At 39.4% G+C, this 23,088-nt stretch overlaps 1 protein-coding gene across 1 annotated transcript in view; it reads right to left on the reverse strand.

The window, feature by feature from the left end:
- Positions 1-23,088, reverse strand: part of PLEKHO2 (pleckstrin homology domain containing O2) — a 177,183-nt gene that overhangs the window by 78,657 nt on the left and 75,438 nt on the right. Inside the window, exon 2 of the mRNA XM_053717588.1 lies at positions 17,810-17,959. Coding sequence (XP_053573563.1) covers positions 17,810-17,959 — 150 coding nt within the window. The remainder of the gene's footprint in view (positions 1-17,809; positions 17,960-23,088) is intronic.

Below are 23,088 nucleotides of genomic sequence, written 5' to 3' on the forward strand. Positions count from 1 at the left end.
GTACTACTGCAAAATGGTTCACCAAAGGGGTGGTAGCCTTGCCAACACGTATAGTGGAAAGATGTTCCCTCATTCGTGATCTAACATCCCTGGTTGTGAGTCCTACATATTGCTTACCGCATCGAGTGCAAGTGATGCAGTACACAATATATGTAGATGTACAATTGAGACAGAAATTGATGTCATATACCTTCCCTGTAACAGAGGACCTAAAGGTATCCGATATAGTCAAATAGTCACATGCACCACATCTGGAGCTGCCACATCTGTAGGAGCCTTTGCTTGTGAGCCATGAGCTAGCCTGGGATGGTGATTTCTTAAGGACTGTGGGTGACAATATATTGCCTAATGTGCGGTTCCTCCGATAGGAGCATCTCACACCTTCCTGTACACATCCTAATAATCTCTCATCTGCTATAAGCATTTTAAAATGATGTTTCACAATTTTACATACATCTGCATACTGTAAACTGTAATCAGTTACAAAAGTGACACCTTTGTGTGTCTCTACAGTTTTGGATCTATTTTGTAATAGGTCCGATCTATGTATTTTGGAAACATCATTAAAGGCCCTGTTCACAGTTTTACGTTGGTAACCTCTCTGCAAGAGGCGCTTGTGAACTTCCTTCATTTGAGCTCGGCCCTCCATATCATCAGTGCAGTTTCTTTTTGCCCTGATGAGCTGACCTTTGGCAATAGCGTATGGAACATGTTTGGGGTGGCAACTACTTGCATGTAACAAGGAGTTGCCGGAGATTGGTTTCCTATACAGGCTAGAATAGATTCTACCTTCCCTGCTACCCCTTAGGGTTATGTCCAGGAAATTAATCTTGATCTTTTGGATCTCATACGTGAATTTTAGGCCTATCGTGTTGGAGTTAATGTTTAGTATAAAATCTGTCATAGCAGTCTCACTTCCACTCCAGATAAAAATCAAATCGTCGATAAAGCGACGAAAGAATATAATCTGGGACTTGTGGACATTTCTATCTCCAAAGACGTGGGACAGCTCCCACCAACCCATAAACAGGTTGGCATAGGAGGGGGCAAACTTAGCCCCCATAGCTGTCCCACGCCTCTGGAGATAGAACGTGCCCTCAAATTCAAAGAAATTATGGGTCAAAAGGAAGCGGGTAACCCTCAACACAAAGGTCTGAAAATCTTGAGAGAGGTCAGACCATTCCTGTAGGAAAAATGCAATAGCCTCTACTCCTCTATCATGAGGGATAGAGGAGTATAGGGCTGTGACATCAATAGTCACCCAACTATACAAGTCACTGTCCCACTTTACATCATCAACCAAATTGATCAAGTGTTTAGTGTCTCTCAAGAAGCTAGGCAAAGCTTCAACAAAGGGATTGAGTACCATATCCAACCACTGGGAAAGGTGCTCAAAAAGAGACCCAATCCCGCTGACTATAGGGCGGCCCTGGATATTATCAAGGGACTTGTGGACCTTCGGGAGGTGGAGGAACACCGGAATCACCGGGCACTCCACAAAAATGTATGCTGCTGTTTCCTGATCCAAGAAACCTTGTTCCACCCCATCATCCAGAAGGTCCTTCAACTCCCTTTGAAAACGTTTAGTGGGATTACTAGAGAGTGTCATATAAGAATCAGCATCATTTAGTTGTCTTAGAGCTTCATTCATATAATCCATCTTATTTAATATCACCACTGAGCCACCCTTGTCAGCATTACGCACTACAATATCTCTATTGTTAGACAGTTGTTCGAGTGCTGTTTTTTCCACTATACTTAAATTTTGTTCATTTCTCTTCCTAGACCTGGCTAGAGCTGTTAGATCTCTTTCAACTCTTCCAAAGAAGCCCTCCAAGATACCACCCCTACTATGTATGGGGTAAAACTTAGAGGGCCTCTTTAACCCCTTTATATGGGTAACACCTTCTTGATCATTTGACCTAGTGCTTTCTTTCATTAGGCTGTTGAGAGAAATAAGATCACATGATTCCATAAATGGAAGATCAGTGTTAAGATCAGTGTTAACCCATTTCTTAGGGGTGGGGTTCTCTAGTGTGGTAGTGTTAGTGTCTGAAAAGTGACCTTTCAAAGTAATGTTTCGGATAAGCCGGTTTACATCTATGATAGTTTTGAATAAATTGAAATCAGTTGTAGGAACAAATCCCAATCCGAGTCCAAGTACCCGTAATTGGGCTTCAGACAACTCATAGTCTGAAAGATTAATGACACAACTCATTTGTATTTTGTTTGTCTGTTGTCCCTTAATTTGTACCCCTGCCTCCCCGGTCTTGTCTTCCCTCCTCTGTCCGGGTTGGTCTGGGGCAAGGAAAAAACCTGCTCCAACTGTGATTGTTCCCCTTCTAGTCTGGGAGGAAAGCCACTACCATTAGTGGCTATTGGTTCTACTATAGTGGTCGGTACATTGCTAGGACAATATTTACTTGCCACAATTATGTTAGATGTCTGTATGGGTGTAGTAATGGATCTAACAATTTCCCCATGGCTGATTACTTGGGCGACAGGGTGTGTTGTAGGGGTACTCTTAAGTATACTTTTTACCCCACTAGTGGAAGCTGCCTCATCTCCACTGGTACCTGACCCATCATCCCCTGATTCAGCCTCTGTGTCTGAGAATCTAACCTGTTGTTGTCTACCTGATCCCCTTCTATTTCTACGGCCCCTGTTTCCCCTATTTCTATTTTGTGCTCTCCTGTTAAGGGAACGTTTACTTTTATTCCATATGTATACTGAATTGGTGTTATAATCAGTTTGATCACGTATGTACTTAGCATGTTTAATATCAATTACCTGTTTCTTAATACTAATCATCACATCTCTTAGTACAACATCAAATTTGCCATAATCAACCTCATTTCGTCTAGAGTTCAACTCTAATTGTAACAAACCTATCTCTTCTCTAACCAAACTGAGGAGCTTGGTTTTAAAGTCACATAGTAAAGCCATAAGTCTTAAAGAGCAGTCCGATAAAATGTCGTTCCAGGCCTCCATAAAATCTTTATCTTCTGTGTCAAAAGTAGGGAACTTATTAACCCTCAGGCCACGCGGTATGATTTGTATTTCAATGTACTTGCTCAAAGACCAGATATCCCACTGCAATTTAATTTCCTTTATTTTGAGTCTTTCAATGTCATCAAATAGCTCACTCAAGGTAGAGAAGGACTTGTCTGTTGAAAAAATCCTAGATAGTTCAGGACCTGGATCAGTAACAGTCTCTGAAGGTAGTAACGAATAAAACTGTACTAATTGACCACCTTGGTTTCCCTGCATAATGGAATCTCCCCACAGGTGTAGCCTGTGCTTCCTCATTATGGTATGGTTTTCTATAGCCTGATATTAGCGGTACGGCTCCCTGCCAAGTCCCTTCTCCACTGTGATGAATAGGCTCCTGGATTGAGAGGAATGTTGGTAGTTCCCTACAAATCGCTATACGCTATATATGGCACTTGGATTTGCTTCACCTGTGACAATTGGATTATAAGTCCTTGACCATTATAACTTACAGCAATTCATCTGTTCGGGAAGGATACCTTGTGACATCACATTACAGCGAATCAAGCCGTCATCCTTACTGCATACAAGTGACACACCCCTTGCCACCTGGATTGGCCCTCTGATCGGAGCAGCATGAGAAATCGATCCGTGACGTACAGACGTTAGCGTGCAGACAACACGCCTCCCGACCTGGTTTAAGAGCCGATCGAAGTCACTGCTGCTACACAGCCTGGTCCTGTGGATTTCTATAAGACAGAGGTACGGAGTGTCCGGAACTTGTAGTAAGTTTATGCGGACTCTTGCTAGGTGGTGAGACACCTTTTCTGCTGTCAAGAGTTACTACTGTTTACCTTTCTGAGAAATGGGATATTACATATGTATGGTCGGTCCCTATTAATATCCTATCCATTGTAAGGGAAGCAACCCCTCTCTCCAGTGCGCACTATAGGGTATACATATACCCATAGTCCGAGAGCCAGGACTTTACTTACTCATTCATTCATTTTTAGTGTGGAATCCACCCACTCTCTCTTTGTTGGTTTTTTTTTTTTTACTAGGAAGAAGCATCATAGCTTTGTCTCTAGGTTGGAATACTCTTTCCTGGGCATCCTGAGCATGTTTCAAATTTTCCCTTGAAAAATGGCCCAGCAGATCTAGGCAACATCTAAGATCTGCCACATATTGAAGCATATTTTTGGAGGGGGAAGGCTGTTATTCCCTGTGGGGAAAGGCTGTTATCCCCATAACTCGTCAAAAATTCCCCTGAGTTGTCATAAAAGCTCAAATAGAAAAAATTGTGTAGAGGCCTGGGAACTTCACGTAATGCAAATAGCAGAAACAACTTCATCACAGGCTCTTTTCTCTGAGTCTACAGATGATTTAATAAAGATGTTAATGTTCGTTAGTTCTTCCACCAGTCCATCAGTTTGTGGACTGTTGGCATCATTTTTGCCAACACAGAAGCAAGTTTGTTTTGATTCACTTGCTGGGCGCTAGATATAGCCAGTCAGGAGCTGGGTCTGATAAAAAGTGCAATAACAGTTGCCGCATTTGTTGCTTCTGCTGTTGAGCTTGCTGAGCCTTTCTCACACCACTTATAGCAGGACATAAACAGAGGTTTTAATGTAAACAGTTACAGACTTTATTGCATGACAGAACTGGAGAATAAACACAGCTTGTGTTCATCCGAGAAAAACAATCCAAAGTGCTGTACCTTTAAAGCCTACAGACAAGCTTTTTACTTGAATACTCTTGAAGCTGCAATTGAAGAAAATACAATAAAATCCTTTTTCCAGAGTAGCTTTTCATAGATGCACAGAAAGGAAAAAAAACAGCATTCAGCTAGAAAACAAACATACATTTTCTCTTCCTCACTGTTAACCTGAATAGAAGTTCAGCGTTTATAATCACCAGTACAGGTGTGTCTCCTAGATTGCTAGAGAGTTAACTCCTTCAATGCTGACTACTTCATATATGTGTTCATAGAGTAATTATGAGTGACAGGATCACAATGTTACAGTATCCTTTGTTGAAGAGTTAAATTAAGCAGGCTCATAGGAGCTTAAGGCCTCTATTTATCAAGGTCTGTCGGACCTGATCCGACAGTGCGGATCAGGTCCGACAGACCTCGCTGAATACGGCGAGCAATACGCTTGCCGTATTCAGCATTGCCCCAGCAGCTCACAAGAGCTGCTGGTGCAACGCCGCCCCCTGCAGACTCGCGGCCAATAGGCCGCCAGCAGGGGGGTGTCAATCAACCCGATGGTACTCGATCGGGTTGATTTGCGGCGATGTCTGTCCGCCTGCTCAGAGCAGGTGGACAGGTTATGGAGCAGCGGTCTTTGTGGCCGCTGCTTCATAACTGCTGTTTCTGGCGAGCCTGCAGGCTCGCCAGAAACACGGGGCATCAAGCTCCTTTCGGAGCTTGATAAATATGCCCCCAAGAGTGCACACTCTACGGAAGCAGTGTTTGCAACAATGTATAACATGGCTAGAAACATTGTTGCAAATACTGCTAACATAGAGTGATAATGAGACTCTAATGAAGGACAGATGTTCTGCAGGAAATGCATTATATGGTGTTTGTTACATAGCTAGTTTTTCCTTGTCACTATATTGTATGTGTTGCTTTATCAAAGGGGACTTCTCGTATATTATTATTGGTTGTTTATATAAAATTGATGGAAAATTGCTAATTTTATTTCTTTTGGATTTAAACTTTCATAACAAAATGCTAGAGAGCCATCAAAAAATGAAAAATGTAATGATTAAGATGTCTCCATTGTAATAGTATTATTAAAGGGGAGCAAGTAAAAAATACTCTGGGGAAAAAAATGTTGACAGATTTTGTTATTCTTCTATTTATTTCATGGTAGTGAGAGCCCACGATCCATTATGCACGGTATTCACTTCCTAGCCACTTCAATGAGGCAAAGTTTCCCAAAACTCTCAAGAACACTTCATCCCTCCTACGTCACTGGTATGCCAGTTTTATGTATAGCCATGTAAGGAGAAGAAAAGAGAAACATGTAGCAAAGGACAAAGCAGGGAAAATAGAGATGCAAAATAGGAACCGTCACCAAAAAATTATACATAAAAATTGGGTGGGGCCTGTGGACTCTTACTACCATGAAAAAAAATATTTATCAGTTAAGCATACATTTAGTTTTCTTTCATACAGTGGGGAAAGTCCACAATCAATTACACATGGGAACTTATACAAAAGATGTGGAGTCCACAAGTAATGATGGGTGGGATAAAAATAGAAAGAAAAATAAAAAGGGCAGATATCTATTTTCCAGATAATACTGCCTGTAGAACTTTCCTACCAATGGCCACTTCTGAAGAAGATAAAACATCAAAATGGTAAAAATTAGTGAAATAATATAAGGATGTCCATCTTGATGCCTTGCAAATTTGCTCAACCGAAATCTAATTTTTAAAAAGCCCAAGAAGGTGAAACTGATCTGGTAGAATGAGCTGTAATACGTTATTGGAGGATATTTACCTGCCTCCAAGTAAGCCTTGTGAAACAAAAGCTTAAGCCAAGCAGCTAAAGAAACAGCTGAGGTGTTTCGGCCTCTCGTGGAACCGAGAAAAGAATAAACAGACTGGAAGATTGCCTAAAAACTTAGGTAGCTTGAACTTAAAACTTTAAAACCCTTACCCCATCCAAACTATGAAGAATTCTTTCCTTTGAATTTTGAGAACTAGGACAAAGAGAAGGAACTACAATCTCTAGATTTATGTTACCCCCAGAGATGATTTTAGGAAGAAATCAAACGTAGTCCTTAAAAACGCCTTATCCTGTTGAAAAAATAAGATAGGGAGGATCACAAGAAAAAAAACTGACAAGTCAGATACTCTTCTAGCAAATAAAATTGTAATAAAAACAAAACTTTACAAGAAAGATATCTGATATCCAAGGAATGTATTGGTTCAAAAGGAGGAAATCCGAAAAATTGTAAAAACCAAATTCAAAATCCATGGAGACGAAATTGGTTTGATTACAGGACGTACTCTAGCAAAAACCTGAAAAAAATTCTGAAAATCAGGTGGGTTCGCAATATTTTTGTGATACAATGCAGCCAAAGCTGAAATCTGACATTATAGAGAACTGGCAGATAAGCCCTTACCCAAGCCCTTTTATAAAGATTGAAAATCTTAAGATTCTAAATAAATGAATAAAAAGTTATTCTTTTTTATACTAAATTAGAAAACCTTTCCCAAACTTGTAATAATTTTTTCTAGTAACAGGTTTCTGGCTTGGAATAAGGTTTCTATCACCTCAGCAGCACCTTGTTGCTTCAGAATTACGCGTTCAATCTCCAAACCTTCAAGTTGAGAGACTTAAGTTCTTGATGATAGAAAGGACCTTGCGATAGAAGATAATGATTTAAGGAAGAGGCCATAGAGGGCAAATGGACAAGAAAATCAGATCCACATACCAAGTTCTTTGAGGCCAAGGAGGAGCAATCAAGATTACTGATGATCGCTCCTGTTTTATCTGAAATATCACTCTGAACTGAAGAACTATTGGCAGAAAAATGTAAGCCAGATGATAAGACCATGGAGCTGCTAGAGTGTCCACTGACTATGCTTGAGGATCTCTTGATTTTGCAAAATACTGTATGTAGGAAGTTTGTTGTTTAAAGGATAAGCCATTGGGTCTATCTCTGGAAGATCACATCAATCTACTATCTGATTGAACACTACCAGATGCAGAGACCATTCTTCTATGCCCAGCATAGAATACAAGAGACTTCTTTCAACGCTGGAAAACTGCTAGTTTCCCCTTGGACATTAGTATATACCTCTGCTGTGACTTTGGGGCCTATCTATCAAGCTCCGAAAGGAGGTTGACGGCCCGTGTTTCTGGCGAGTCTTCAGACTCGCCAGAAACAGCAGTTATGAAGCAGCGGTCACAAAGACCGCTGCTCCATAACCTGCCCGCCTGCTCTGAGCAGGCGGACAGACATCGCCGGAAATCAACCCGATCTGGTTGATTGACACCCCCCTACTGGTGGCCCATTGGCCGCGAGTCTGCAGGGGGCGGCGTTGCACCAGCAATACTGAATACGGAGAGCATATTGATCTCCGTATTCAGCGAGGTCTGGCGGACCTGATCCGCACTGTCGGATCAGGTCCGCCAGACCTTGTTAAATATAGGCCATTGTCTTATTGGAAAAGAAAAAAAATCTCTACTTTCAGGGGAGGCCAGCTCTGGAGAGCCCCGAAGATAGCACAAAGTTTGAAGATTGGTAACCTCGCCTCCTGAGGAGACTAAACTCTGTGTACTCCTGGACCCCCATACTGCACCCCCAACTTGAGAGACATGCATCTGTTATAATTATATTCCAAATTGGACTAAGGAATGTATTGGTTCTATTTCCACCAAAATAGAGAATTCTTGAAGCCAAATTCAAAAAGATCCCTTGAGAAAAGTACTTACAAGTTGACTGGAACTTTGTTTTTCTGTGATCTGTCAAAAAAAACACCCCTCGTTGTAATGAAATCTATAATGACTCCTAGTTTGTTGGAATGAGATACTGCTAAAGGTAAAGATGGAGCCTGTACCAGAATATTGCCTAGATAAGAAGCCACCAAAATAGATTGAGCTTAAAGTACAAAAATAACATCACAGCTAAAAGAATTTGTTAAAAAAATATGATTCATCTTCAAAATAATTATCTGACACCTGGTCAAATAGATTGTCTCAGTAAAAAGATGAGGCTGTTGCTACGCAAGCAAAACTAATAGTTGATTTAAAAACAGCTTGAGCAAGGGTAGAAATGGCACCATTTACTCTTGGAATTGTTTCCCCAAAGTTCCCTACTAGCCATAGGTAAAGGAAACATCCTTTGAATACAGAAGTTTGGACCACTCTTTGGTTGAGATTTCAGATATCAGAGATGTGCAATCTTAAACATAAATGAGGAGAAATCAATATCTTGATCAGTTACTGCTAATCTTCAGAATGAACTATCCCATCATAAGATATATCTGAAATATTAGAGTCTGAGACTTCAAGTAAGTGTTTAGCTGTTTAGCCTCTTTGATCTTGAAAGACTGGACCTGGAGCAAAATCAAAGGGAGGGCAGATTCATTTAAAGGCAAGCAAAGCATTTGGTATAAAATGAACAAGCTTGCAATACAAACAATTAAATACATGGTCAAAGGAAAACTCTCTAAAGGATCTGGAATTCATATAATGGGGATAGTTCCAGTATGCTCTATTTAAAGTATATGAGAATTTAACAGACAGCAAGTAACACAGATACAGTGCAGTAAATAACATAAATTCAGTACAGTATTGAGCAATGAGGATAAGGAGACTTAAAAATTAAATATTGTCATGGACATAGACAGTGACATAAAACAGGGAAAGCAATAAAGATTAACCCTTTGAGTGCTAAGCTGAATTCTATATTTTTCTGTTTTTTACTATTTTAAAAAAACTTTTTTTTAAACTTTTTTATTTTTCCCCCCAGATCCCCAAGACCTATACCATTGGAAAGGTTAGGCGATGGTAGGTCTTGGGGGTCTGTAGCTGCTTAGATCCCTGAGATACAGGTTTCTAAGCAGCATGCCCCCTTTCCCTATACTTTGTATGGACAATTTTAAATAAAGTTGTGCGGTGACGTCATCACGTCATTGCGCGTGACGTCACCGCATGTAACGGGAAGCCCCGGCGATGCCTGTCACTATGCAGGCCAGATCGCCAGGGTAGGAGCTGGTGGGGGCCCCCAGATTGGAGAAAAGTAATTGAGTGCTAATGACGGCTCTGAGCCGTCATTAGCACTCAAGGGGTTAAGTAAGGATAAGCCTCTTTAAGGCCTAGATTTGGAGTTTGGCGTTAGCCGTGAAAACCAGCGTTAGAGGCTCCTAACGCTGGTTTTAGGCTAACTCTGGTATTTGGAGTCAGTCAAAAAAGGGTCTAACGCTCACTTTTCAGCCGCGACTTTTCCATACCGCAGATCCCCTTACGTAAATTGCGTATCCTATCTTTTCAATGGAATTTTTCTAACTCCGGTATTTAGAGTCGTGGCTGAAGTGAGCATTAGAACTCTAACGACAAAACTCCAGCCGCAGGAAAAAAGTCAGTAGTTAAGAGCTTTCTGGGCTAACGCCGGTTCATAAAGCTCTTAACTACTGTACTCTAAAGTACACTAACACCCATAAACTACCTATGTACCCCTAAACCGAGGTCCCCCCACATCGCCGACACTCGATTAAATTTTTTTAACCCCTAATCTGCCGACCGCCAACTACGTTATCCTTATGTACCCCTAATCTGCTGCCCCTAACACCGCCGACCCCTATATTATATTTAGTAACCCCTAACCTTCCCCCCACAACGTCGCCGCCAGCTACCTACACTTATTAACCCCTAATCTGCCAACCGCAAAGCGCCGCCACCTACGTTATCCTTATGTACCCCTAATCTGCTGCCCCTAACACCGCCGACCCCTATATTATATTTATTAACCCCTAATCTGCCCCCCACAACGTTGCCTCCACCTGCCTACACTTATTAACCCCTAATCTGCCGACCGGACCGCACCACTATTATAATAAAGTTATTAACCCCTAATCCGCCTCACTAACCCTATAATAAATAGTATTAACCCCTAATCTGCCCTCCCTAACATCGCCGAAACCTAACTTCAATTATTAACCCCTAATCTGCCGACCGGAGCTCACCGCTATTCTAATAAATGTATTAACCCCTAAAGCTAAGTCTAACCCTAACCCTAACACCCCCCTAAGTTAAATATAATTTACATCTAACGAAATTAATTAACTCTTATTAAATAAAGGATTCCTATTTAAAGCTAAATACTTACCTGTAAAATAAATCCTAATATAGCTACAATATAAATTCTAATTACATTGTAGCTATTTTAGGATTAATATTTATTTTACAGGCAACTTTGTAATTATTTTAACCAGGTACAATAGCTATTAAATAGTTAAGAACTATTTAATAGTTACCTAGTTAAAATAATTACAAAATTATCTGTAAAATAAATCCTAACCTAAGTTACAATTAAACCTAACACTATACTATCATTAAATTAATTAAATAAAATACCTACAATTACCTACAATTAAACCTAACACTACACTATCAATAAATTAATTAAATACAATACCTACAATTACCTACAATTAAACCTAACACTACACTATCAATACATTAATTAAATACAAAACCTACAAATAACTACAATGAAATAAACTAACTAAAGTACAAAAAATAAAAAAGAACTAAGTTACAAAAAATAAAAAAATATCTACAAACATAAGAAAAATATTACAACAATTTTAAACTAATTACACCTACTCTAAGCCCCCTAATAAAACAACAAAGCCCCCCAAAATAAAAAATGCCCTACCCTATTCTAAATTACTAAAGTTAAAAGCTCTTTTACCTTACCAGCCCTGAACAGGGCCCTTTGCGGGGCATGCCCCAAGAAGTTCAGCTCTTTTGCCTGTAAAAAAAACATACAATACCCCCCCCCCCCCAACATTACAACCCACCACCCACACACCCCTAATCTAACCCAAACCCCCCTTAAATAAACCTAACACTAAGCCCCTGAAGATCTTCCTACCTTGTCTTCACCATACCAGGTTCTCCGATGTCCTGATCCAAGCCCAAGCGGGGGGCTGAAGATGTCCATGATCTGGTAGAAATCTTCATCCAAGCGGGGCAGAAGAGGTCTTCCATCCGATTGAAGTCTTCATCCAGGCGGCATCTTCTATCGACATCCATCTGGAACGGAGCGGCAGCATCCTGAAGACCTCCGACGCGGAACATCCATCCTGGCCGACGACTGAACGACGAATGACGGTTCCTTTAAATGATGTCATCCAAGATGGCGTCCCTCGAATTCCGATTGGCTGATAGGATTCTATCAGCCAATCGGAATTAAAGTAGGAATATTCTGATTGGCTGATGGAATCAGCCAATCAGATTTAGCTCGCATTCTATTGGCTGATCGGAACAGCCAATAGAATGCGAGCTCAATCTGATTGGCTGATTGGATCAGCCAATCGGATTGAACTTGATTCTGATTGGCTGATTCCATCAGCCAATCAGAATATTCCTACCTTAATTCCGATTGGCTGATAGAATCCTATCAGCCAATCGGAATTCGAGGGACGCCATCTTGGATGACGTCATTTAAAGGAACCGTCATTCGTCGTTCAGTCGTCGGCCAGGATGGATGTTCCGCGTCGGAGGTCTTCAGGATGCTGCCGCTCCGTTCCAGATGGATTTTAGAATATTTGGGTGGGGATTATTGGAGTTTTAACAATAACAGATGCTGTTCCCTTTATGTATTACATTCAGTATACCTTAAATTAAAGTATTACATTTATATTAGCTAGGACAGACACCTGATGTGGATTCTAAAGAAACAGAACACACAACTAGTTAAACTAATTGTATAAGGAATACAATAGAGTTTGTAGCATTGAATTCCACAAAAACAATATCAATATTACTCCAAGGAAAATTATTTAGGATGAATACTCTAATTTAAAAAGTTCCATACCATTCATACTTTAAATCTTTATTTATATAAACTAGGAACCCACATTCACACAGTAGCAGAGGATTTTTAAAAACACTTAAACCTAGTTTTCAGGTAAGAATTAGAGGTTCAAATAATTATTCACCATTAGTAAACATGGGCCCACTGATATTGCAATATAGAGTAAGCTAAGCCCTTACAATCCGAGGGCTGGATTACTTTTAATTTTTAACATCTAATACAGTGGGCACCAGGATTAGGTATCTCTTATTGTTGAACCATAGTATCAAGTTAACAACTTAGGTAAGCAATTAAAAAAAGGCAGACAGGAGAGACACGGCTGCTCCTGCTGGACCCCTGACGCGCGTTTCACAGAAACCCCCTCTGAGGAAGCGTTCTGTGAAATATGTTTGTAGATATTTTTTTATTTTTTGTACTTTAGTTAGTTTATTTCATTGTAGTTATTTGTAGATATTGTATTTAATTAATGTATTGATAGTGCAGTGTTAGGTTTAATTGTAGGTAATTGTAGGTATTTTATTTAATTAATTTAATGATAGTATAGTGTTAGGTTTAATTGTAACTTAGGTTAGGATTTATTTTACAGGTAATTTTGTAATTATTTTAACTAGGTAACTATTAAATAGTTCTTAACTATTTAATAGCTATTGTACCTGGTTAAAATAATTACAAAGTTGCCTGTAAAATAAATATTAATCCTAAAATAGCTACAATGTAATTATAATTTATATTGTAGCTATATTAGGATTTATTTTACAGGTAAGTATTTAGCTTTAAATAGGATTAATTTATTTAATAAGAGTTAATTAATTTCGTTAGATGTAAATTATATTTAATTTAGGGGGGTGTTAGTGTTAGGGTTAGACTTAGCTTTAGAGGTTAATACATTTATTAGAATAGCGGTGAGCTCCGGTCGGCAGATTAGGGGTTAATAATTGAAGTTAGGTGTCGGCGATGTTAGGGAGGGCAGATTAGGGGTTAATACTATTTATTATAGGGTTAGTGAGGCGGATTAGGGGTTAATAACTTTATTATAGTAGCGCTCAGGTCCGCTCGGCAGATTAGGGGTTAATAAGTGTAGGCAGGTGGAGGCGACGTTGTGGGGGGCAGATTAGGGGTTAATAAATATAATATAGGGGTCGGCGATATTAGGGCAGCAGATTAGGGGTACATAGGGATAATGTAAGTAGCGGCGGTTTACGGAGCGGCAGATTAGGGGTTAAAAATAATATGCAGGGGTCAGCGATAGCGGGGGCGGAAGAATAGGGGTTAATAAGTGTAAGATTAGGGGTTAATAAATATAATATAGGGGTCGGCGGTGTTAGGGGCAGCAGATTAGGGGTACATAAGGATAATGTAAGTAGCGACGGTGTCCGGAGCGTTAGATTAGGGGTTAATAATAATATGCAGGGGTCAGCGATAGCGGGGGTGGCAGAATAGGGGTTAATAAGTGTAAGGTTAGGGGTGTTTAGACTCGGGGTACATGTTAGGGTGTTAGGGGCAGACGTAGGAAGTGTTTACGCATAGCAAACAATGGGGCTGCGTTAGGAGCTGAACGCGGCTTTTTTGCAGGTGTTAAGTTTTTTTTCAGCTCAAACAGCCCCATTGTTTCCTCTGGGGGAATCGTGCACGAGCACGTTTTTGAGGCTGGCCGCTTGCGTAAGCAACTCTGGTATCGAGAGTTGAAGCTGCGTTAAAAATGCTCTACGCTCCTTTTTTGGAGCCTAACGCAGCCTTTATGTGGACTCTCAATACCAGAGTTATTTTTACGGTGCGGCCAGAAAAAAGCCGGCGTTAGCTACGCGGGTCCTTACCGACAAAACTCTAAATCTAGCCGTAAGAGAATACACACCAAATAAAAATGTATTAAGATCTTAGAAAAATAATATATATTGAATCTCTTGTTTCTTACCCCATTTTGACCAAGCACAACAACAGATTAGCGCAGCAGATTCACCTCAGAAGCGCCATCCGATCATTGCAGGCTTCCGCGTGATGGGAAAAAAGTTAACTAACCTGAGAAATTTTAGCCCCAAAAGAATACAGCATGTACTTAAGTGCGTTACAATAATACTTGTGCTAGGCTTGGCAGCGCGACTTAGCAAATAAAACTGCATAGAGGAACTGGAGTGCACTATGTAGCACATTTAAAAATTACAACCTGGTTTCATAATAGCAGACACAAAAGCGCGCATAAACTAAGTAAAATAAATTACAGAGTGCGTGCTAAGGAGTACTTAAATAATAAAATAAAAATGTAAAATACACCTGTCGAAGAAAGAAAAATTAGTGGGTATTCTAAAGAAAAAGCACCCTTACTGACTCTGAAAGGGACACTAAACCCAAAAGTTTTCTTTCATGATTCAGACAGAGCATACAATTTTAAACAACATTCCAATTTACTTCTATTATCTAATTTACTTAATTATTTAGATATCTTTTGTTGAAGAAATAGCAATGCACATCAGTGAGCCAATCACACGAGGCATCTATGTTCAGCCATCAGCTACTGAGCCTATCTAGATATGCTTTTGAACAAAGGATATCAAGTGATTGAAGCAAATTAGATAATAGAAGTAAATTAGAAAGTTGTTTAAAATTGCATGCTCTTTCTAAATCACGAAAAAAAAATGGGTTTCATGTCCCTTTAAGTCTCCCAACACATATCGACATTAAAACAATCATGTTCTAACGTGACTGTGGTAATGTCTGTAATAAATAAACTCCCCTCACTATGATGTAACATGTCATATGTACCTGCTAATAGCCTGTGGGATATGTGAGTGCTCTTGCTGGAACAATCTTACCAGACACCCAGTCCACAGAACAAACTGTTGTCTGTAGAGAGCTGAGAACATTACAGCAGGATTTAAGTGAGGAGTATACTGACTGCCAAGCAGGAGGAGGCAAGGGACATGTCCCTGCGACACCTGTGGCAGGCTTGTGACTAACTCCTTCACCAGTAGTAATGGTGTCACTGCTTCATACTCCAATCTTCCCTCTGTCTCTCAATAGCAACATTTGCTGTGCTTAAATCCAGGGCAATTTTTTGGATGAGAATATATATATATGAGAATCTTTCAAAATTTGAATTTTTTTCTGAAAGCATCCATGAGGAGTTGATTTGTAAGATTTCTATCTTTTCAAAATAGATCAATTCAGTATGTGGAAACAAATATTTTTTTCTATAACATTTTAACTTTGCTGCACTTTGGATGCAATTACATTTTTTTAACTGAATATGCTAAACCTCTACTATTAAATATTGTATTTTTTTTATTGAGGTAATTAAATCAGGCATATACACAGTATACAAATATAGAAAGAAAATTACAATACAGCAACAAAAATGTAATGTACTCCACAATCTAGTACAATAAAAATAAGGGTATTATACTTTTTGTGCGGCTCAGTAAAAGCATACTTAACAGATATAGTTGACAACATTAGTACAAAGTGCCTATTTATTGAGAAATCTTCCAAAAATAACTCTTGGACCTTAAAAATGTAAACATGAATTTATATAGTAGGTATAATGAAATGAGAAGACCTCTCTTGGGTCTCATTATTAAAATCTCAAGTTTTAAAGTTTTGAGGGGGGGGGGGGGGGAAATTACGTGGCTAAAATCTCTTAATAGTATATTCTATTTTAACATATTGGGGCAGCGCTCCATAACCGGTCCTCCTGCTCTGAGGCCGCAGACAGAAATCAACCTGATCGAATTCGATCGGATTGATTGCTGTCAGCATTTATCGATGTGCAGCGGACATGATACGCTACTTCAGGACAAGCTTAGAGCACTAGGACATGTTGATCCATTCAGTGGGAAAACATCCAGCGCTGTTGTAGTATAGTGCAATGTAATTAACTTAGAAATGGCTGGATGAGAGCAGTAGCTATATTAAGATTATCTACTAATATATTTATTTCACACCTTTCAGAATACTAGTTATATTATACATAACCAGAGTGGGGAACATATCTGCTACTGGATATTTTTTGGATTTAACAGGCTATAAATCTAGAATTTAGAATTATATCCTAGCTTGCTCTAGAAAAGATGTAAATGATTAAGGGCTCCTATTATATATGTTAAAGAGGGAGTCTACTACATGTCTCTGAACAAAATAGTGTGTTGAAGTCTTTTACCTTTGCGTGTTATTAAAATGATATACTAGTCTGACATTACCTCTTAGGTTAGACAGGGAGGCTAACTAACACATCAAAGAGATAGAGGCTTTATTGTAGAAGAGGTAAAAGCCCTATCACAAGTATTCTGCAATTTAACCTCCAATTAAAACAATATAAAAGACTAGCTGAATATGATAGTGAAATATGCTATCAGAACTTTAGAAATAAACAGTCCATTTAACAGCCAGTAGTGCAGTCTAAACTTTGTAGTGATAAACTTTCCTCTCATTAATTAAGGAGAAATAAGTGCCCCTAAGAAAGATTCAGCCAACACCCTGCTTGTGGCCATCTTAAAGGGACATGAAAGCCAATTTTTTTTCTTTCGTGATTTAGAAAGAGCATGTCATTTTAAACAACTTTCTAATTTACTTCTATTATCTAATTTGCTTCATTCTCTTGATATCACTTGATGAAAAGTATATCTAGATATGCTCAGTAGCTGTTGATTAGTTGCTGCACCTAGAGGCCTTGTGTAATTGGCTCACACATGTGCATTGCTATTTTTTCAACAAAGGATATCTAAAGAATTGAGCAAATTAGATAATAGAAGTAAATTGGAAAGTTGTTTAAAATTGCAAGCCCTATCTGAATCATGAAAGTTTAATTTTGACTAGACTGTCCCTTTAAATATTGAATATTTTGATACATTTGTAAATATCTAATGGTGTACAGTTTATAAGATGGAAAGAGCATAAAATAACCGTGTGTTAAGTAGATATGTAAGGGTTAACTTGTTGAAGTAGCATAGAAATGGATGTGGCTTACTTAATTAGTTAAAATGGATTGTTACAGTTTAATGTCTAGTACACTTAACAACGGGAGCTGTTGCCCCCAAAACATCTTGTCACTTGGAATATTGTCACAAAGTGACGAATATTGATTTTTTTAAAGTTATTTATTTATTTAATTATTTTGGTGAATTCCTGAGGTCTCAGTGCCTGTTTCAGTATATAGTTAATGCAGGATGATCTCACCTGGATATAACTTATTTAAGAATTCTGTATATCAAGAGAACAATACTAGTTCCTCAATAAATATATTTACAATATGAACTCCTTACCTCATTCTCACACACCAGCAGCTGGGTTTTATGCAAACAAATGTAGCGATCTTTCCAAGAACCTAGAATACCTCCACTGTTTTTCTTCAGCCAACCAGCCTTGAAAGTTACTTGAGATCCAGGAGGGGCTTCACTGCTCCCATTCACACCCTGCAAAACAACATGCACCATTAGCAAAAGAGAACAAGATATATTAAAATGTAACTATGCTGCTTTGTCTGCATGTTTTTTTGTTTGTTTTTTATAAAAAACAAGCTTTATTGAGAATACACATCTTCAAAACAATATCAACATTGCTTTCATATTAGACATTTTACATTTATATTCCTTTTTTCTGTCTTACAGAGAAATATATCTTAAAGCAAATGTGTATACATCTGGTGGCTCTTAGTCTTCGTGAAGATAGGAAGTTCATCGATCTTTGACCTTGTTATATCTCTTTTGTTTGAACAATGTGTGTCTAAAACATTAAAACATTATCGTTTGATATAGTTATTATGAATACAACAGGTTGTGTTAGTGGGCGATTTTAAGTTCGATTCCCTCACAGCTCGGAATCGAAACGATACTAGAGCCTGTTGCGTAGGCCCAATCGGGCAATGGGGAAGGGGTCAAGGGGAAGGTAACAGAGAGGGGTAAGTGAGGGGGGTAAAGAAAAAAAAATTGGGTGGGGGGGGGGGCGGGAGACAATACAAGGAGGAGGGATAGAGAGTATGATAAGAGAGAGATAGTATTCCTTCTCTCCTATCCCGGCGATCGTGCCTGCATCATTTTGTGAATGTCAATTGTGCCTATTTTTAGGTAGTGGTATCTTTCAAGCCATAGCAGATCTCCTACTCTGACCCTCCACACCTGTACACTTGGTGTTTGTTGTTTTATCCAATACTTTGGGATAAGCCCTTTTGTTCCATTAAGCATCAATAGGAATAGAAGATATCTGGCTTTGCCTATCATTTTGGGCAATTCATGAAAGATTAAAAAGTTTGGTTTGGGAGGGATAATGGTCTTTAGTATCTTCCCCATTTCTGAAAATGTCTCTTCCCAGAAGGTTTGTATATGTGGGCATGCCCACCAGACATAAAGGAGGGTACCTTCCTCTCCACAGCCCCTCCAGCACTCCCCATTTGTGTTTGGATATATTTTTCCAAGCATTTCGGGGGTCAGATACCACCTACTCAAGAGTTTGAAGTGCATCTCCTGCACTCTAGTTGATACTGATGTTTTTTCAGCTTTTTCAAAAAATATGTTAGCCAGTCCTTGGTATCTATGCTACATTCTAAGTCTGCCTGCCATGCTTTTACATAAGAAGGTAATGTAGATTCATCTTCGACTGATAGGAGCTTATATAGGAGTGAAATTAAGTGCGTAGGGTTTGAGGGCGCTGAACAGAGGTTTTCAAAGGGTGTTTTTTGTCTATTCATTGTGTTTTTTCCTTTATGTGTATTATAGAAGTGTGTGAGTTGTGCTACTCTGTACCAGGATGAGAATAATTGGCTGTCCCATTTGGCAAGTTCTGTCTGTTTTATAAATAGGAGTCAGCTATTGGATATGTGCTTCCCTGGACGTGTGATCTATACTCTATTCCAATGTCCGGATTTTCCCGTATCGGTATCAAGGGTGAGTGAGGTGCAGAGATGTTTCTATCTATTCTTAGCAGTTTGTCCCACTGTGTGAGCACCTCATCTATAAGTGGGTATTTTTTATCAACATTGGGCGGCGCGCAGGAGTAACCCAGGACAGGGATCCCACAAGTCTGAAGACTTATGGCTTTACTATATTCCTCTAGGTGCGGGACCCCAATACCCCCCCTGTCCCTGGGAGATAGACGGTTTTCCTATTATTCAAGGCTTTATTCCCTTCCAAATACATGACTCTATGGCTACTTGTATTTGATGCAGTAAATGTGATGCCGATAACATAGGGATTGTCTGTAGTATGTACAGGACTCTGGGCAAAATGTTCATTTTGACCACATTAATATGTCCCATTCAGGAAATACTCTTGTTTTTCCAGCTAGTGAGATCACGTATAACATCATCTCTTAAACGTTTGTAGTTGAGTTCCACTAGGTCCTTCACTACTGGGGTAATTGCAATACCCAAATATTTTATTGTATGAGATGCAATTTTAATAGAGCAGTTCTGTTTGAGGGTGTCCCAAGTTTTTTGGGGCTCCGTGATATTAAGGATTTCTATTTTTGTTGCTACTGCGTCGTACTCTGTGAACTCCCTCAATGCCGCCTGAAGCGAGGTAACAGTGTAGGATAATTTCAAAAGTATATCGTCCGCATATATTGCGAGTTTGTGCTCGGTGCCCCCTACTGTAATACCCCTAATCCTAGAGTTATTTCGTATCCTGCTTGCGAAAAGGAGCAGTGATAAGGGGCATCCCTGCCTCATTCCATTATTAATTTTAAATGTCTTAGATAGTGTTCCATTCACTCTTACCTTGGTGTTAGGCGCGGAATATAATGCAAAAATTCTATTAGTGAAGCTAGGTCCAATGCCCAACTTTGTTAACCCTGTGAGTGCTAACAACAGCTCTGAGCCATCGCAGAATTTCCCCCTCTGGTGCTAACGACGGCTCAGAGCCGTCGCTAGCACTCTCCCACCTTGAGGGTGATCTGGGGGCTCCCACCCGCTCCTACCCCGGCAGTCGTGCCTGTAAAGTGAAAGGCATCGCCGGGGCTTCACGTTTTGCGTGGTTACATCACACACAGTGACGTGATGACGTCACTGCGCAACTTTATTAAAAAATGAGTTAACTATAGGAAAAGGGGGCATGCTGCTTACAAGCCTGTATCTCAGGCATCTAAGTAGCTACAGACCCCCAAGACCCACCATTGGAAAGGTAATCGCTTAACTTTTGTAACAGTGTAAGTCTTGGGGATATGGAAAAAAAAAGAAGTTAAAAAATAAAAATATTTAAAAAAACAAACAAACAAACCTTAAAACAGCTTAGCACCCAGGTGGGAAAGTGCTTAGCACTCAAAGGGTTAAAGTGTGGCGCATAAATAACCAGTTAACCCGGTCAAACACCTTTTCCACGTCAGATGAGACAAGTGCTAGTGGAATTGAGTTGCTATGGGCATGGGTCACTTTCAGGGTGTTGTCTCGGTCCTCACATGCTGGAATACACCCTACTTGATCCAGTGAGATTAGCTGGGGGAGGAATCTATTTAATCGATTGGCCATAATCTTACCTAAGATTTTCACATCGGAATTCAGTAAATATATTGTGTGATAATTTTTGGGTTCACTACTGGGAGTTTGTGTGTGTTGATTACTGCAAGGTACCGCCAACTATTGACTGAACTGGTTCTATTTTTGTCTGAATAGTGTCGATACTGGATTGCTCTGTTATGTGCAAGGAATCAAAGTGCTAATTGTGATACACTAGACACAGCTAGGGAATATTTTCTTTGTCACTTTTTGTTTTCCTTGATCCCTGCTGGTCTTGGTTGTGTCTCTCATCTGGGGACTTATTGTTTCACCATTTATTACTGCAGCCTACTTTGTTTTGTGTGTGCTAATTGCAACACAAATATGGAAACACAGGACATTAATGGATACTATTCTCTTTTACCATTGAATGATTCTGATTTTGAGGGTTTGGAACTGGAAGATTTCTTTCAGACTGAATCACAAGATGTCAAATTGGGAGATATGTTTTATTCCCTGGAAATATTAAGACTCAAAGAAATACGTCTTAAATTAGATACCTGGATTATTGGGAAATACTTGGATCTGGGGATGATCCCGAGAGGACTAAGAGTTAAAAAATTTCCCAATATTGAAGTAACGAATAATGATGATTTTGTTAAAGAATGGAATGGTATACTGTCAGATTGTTCACTCAGGCTTATGGGTATTTTAGCAAGATACAAAGCAGAGCAGTTACAAATAGTCAGAAATGACATTGTTAAGTTACAGACAGAATTAAATAACTACAAGGGGATTAAGGAATATGGGGAATTTGACAAAATGTTGGCAGAAGTTGTGGAGTCCTCTAGGAAGGAATTAATACATACTAAACATACTAAATTCCTAAGGGACCAGAGGGACTACCAGGACAATAAAGTATTTATTTGGTATAGACCCAGAAGACGTAGGAATAGACATAACTTGAACAGGAACATTACAGGTGGGACAAGCTCTTCTAACACACTTGCTATTACTAACGGTGAAACAATTGGAAAATTGACTAATGACAAAATCCCATATAAACACAGGAGGAGACAACAGAAAAAGAAAAAGGTGACCTTTGTTGACATGGATGCCACAGATGATGACCAGTCATCATGGGCGGCATCCACGTCTGGTGAGGATTATTCACCCTCAGAGAGTGAAACAGCACACACAGACCAGGGTCTCAGGGAATTTTTACTTACACATACCCATATGACTACAGGGGTTCCTCCAACAGTACTTGACCAGGTGGTAAGACCCAAAGTAATCACTCATAGACGACCAGAGAGTGCTCCATCTAACAGGGAGAGTGACATTATAGATAACACCAAGCCAAAGGACCAAACGCAGGTTTTTCGGCCGGCCTTGAAGCCACCCACAGGGGGAGGAAAAGAATATCCAAACAAAAAACACAGGTACACACTGAGGGAAAACAAAACAGTAAATCGCCCCCAGTAAATAGTGTGATCAACCTTTCATCATACTCCTTAAGTGATACTGAAATCAAAGTTATAAACTATGGTCTGGGGTTTTGCCCAGACAACAGTTTTAACTTATTTAACACAATTATCGATGTCAACAGATTTTTTAGAAAACTTACCCTACGTAAACACTTTCTAACTAATATCACCACTAATTCAGAACCAGACCCTGTACAGGTGCCCCTGAGAAATACGGTTCCCTCATTCTCAGAAGTATGTGATATAACGGCACTAGAGGAACTTTATGTTGAATCAAATGATCCCAATGCAGCCACCACCTCACCATCATTGCCTAGATTCAAAGAGGCTACTCAATTTTACCCCATACAGAGTAGGGGTCAGACACTAGAATTATTCTATAAACGGGTTGTGGAAGATCTGACAATACTACATCAATCTCACAGAAATAAGTCACATAATTTATCCCTTAAAAAAAAGGAGGCATTAAGCAAGCTTAAGAACAACAAATCAATAGTAATTAAAAATTCTGATAAGGGGGGAAGTGTAGTGGTCTTCAATAAAGATACATACATTGCTAAAGCACTAAGGCAGCTTGAAGACCCTAATACATATACTACACTCACTTTTAACCCTGTTGACAGATTCCAAA

The sequence above is a fragment of the Bombina bombina genome, chromosome 6 (assembly GCF_027579735.1).
Source record: "Bombina bombina isolate aBomBom1 chromosome 6, aBomBom1.pri, whole genome shotgun sequence".
NCBI classification, from domain to species: domain Eukaryota; kingdom Metazoa; phylum Chordata; class Amphibia; order Anura; family Bombinatoridae; genus Bombina; species Bombina bombina.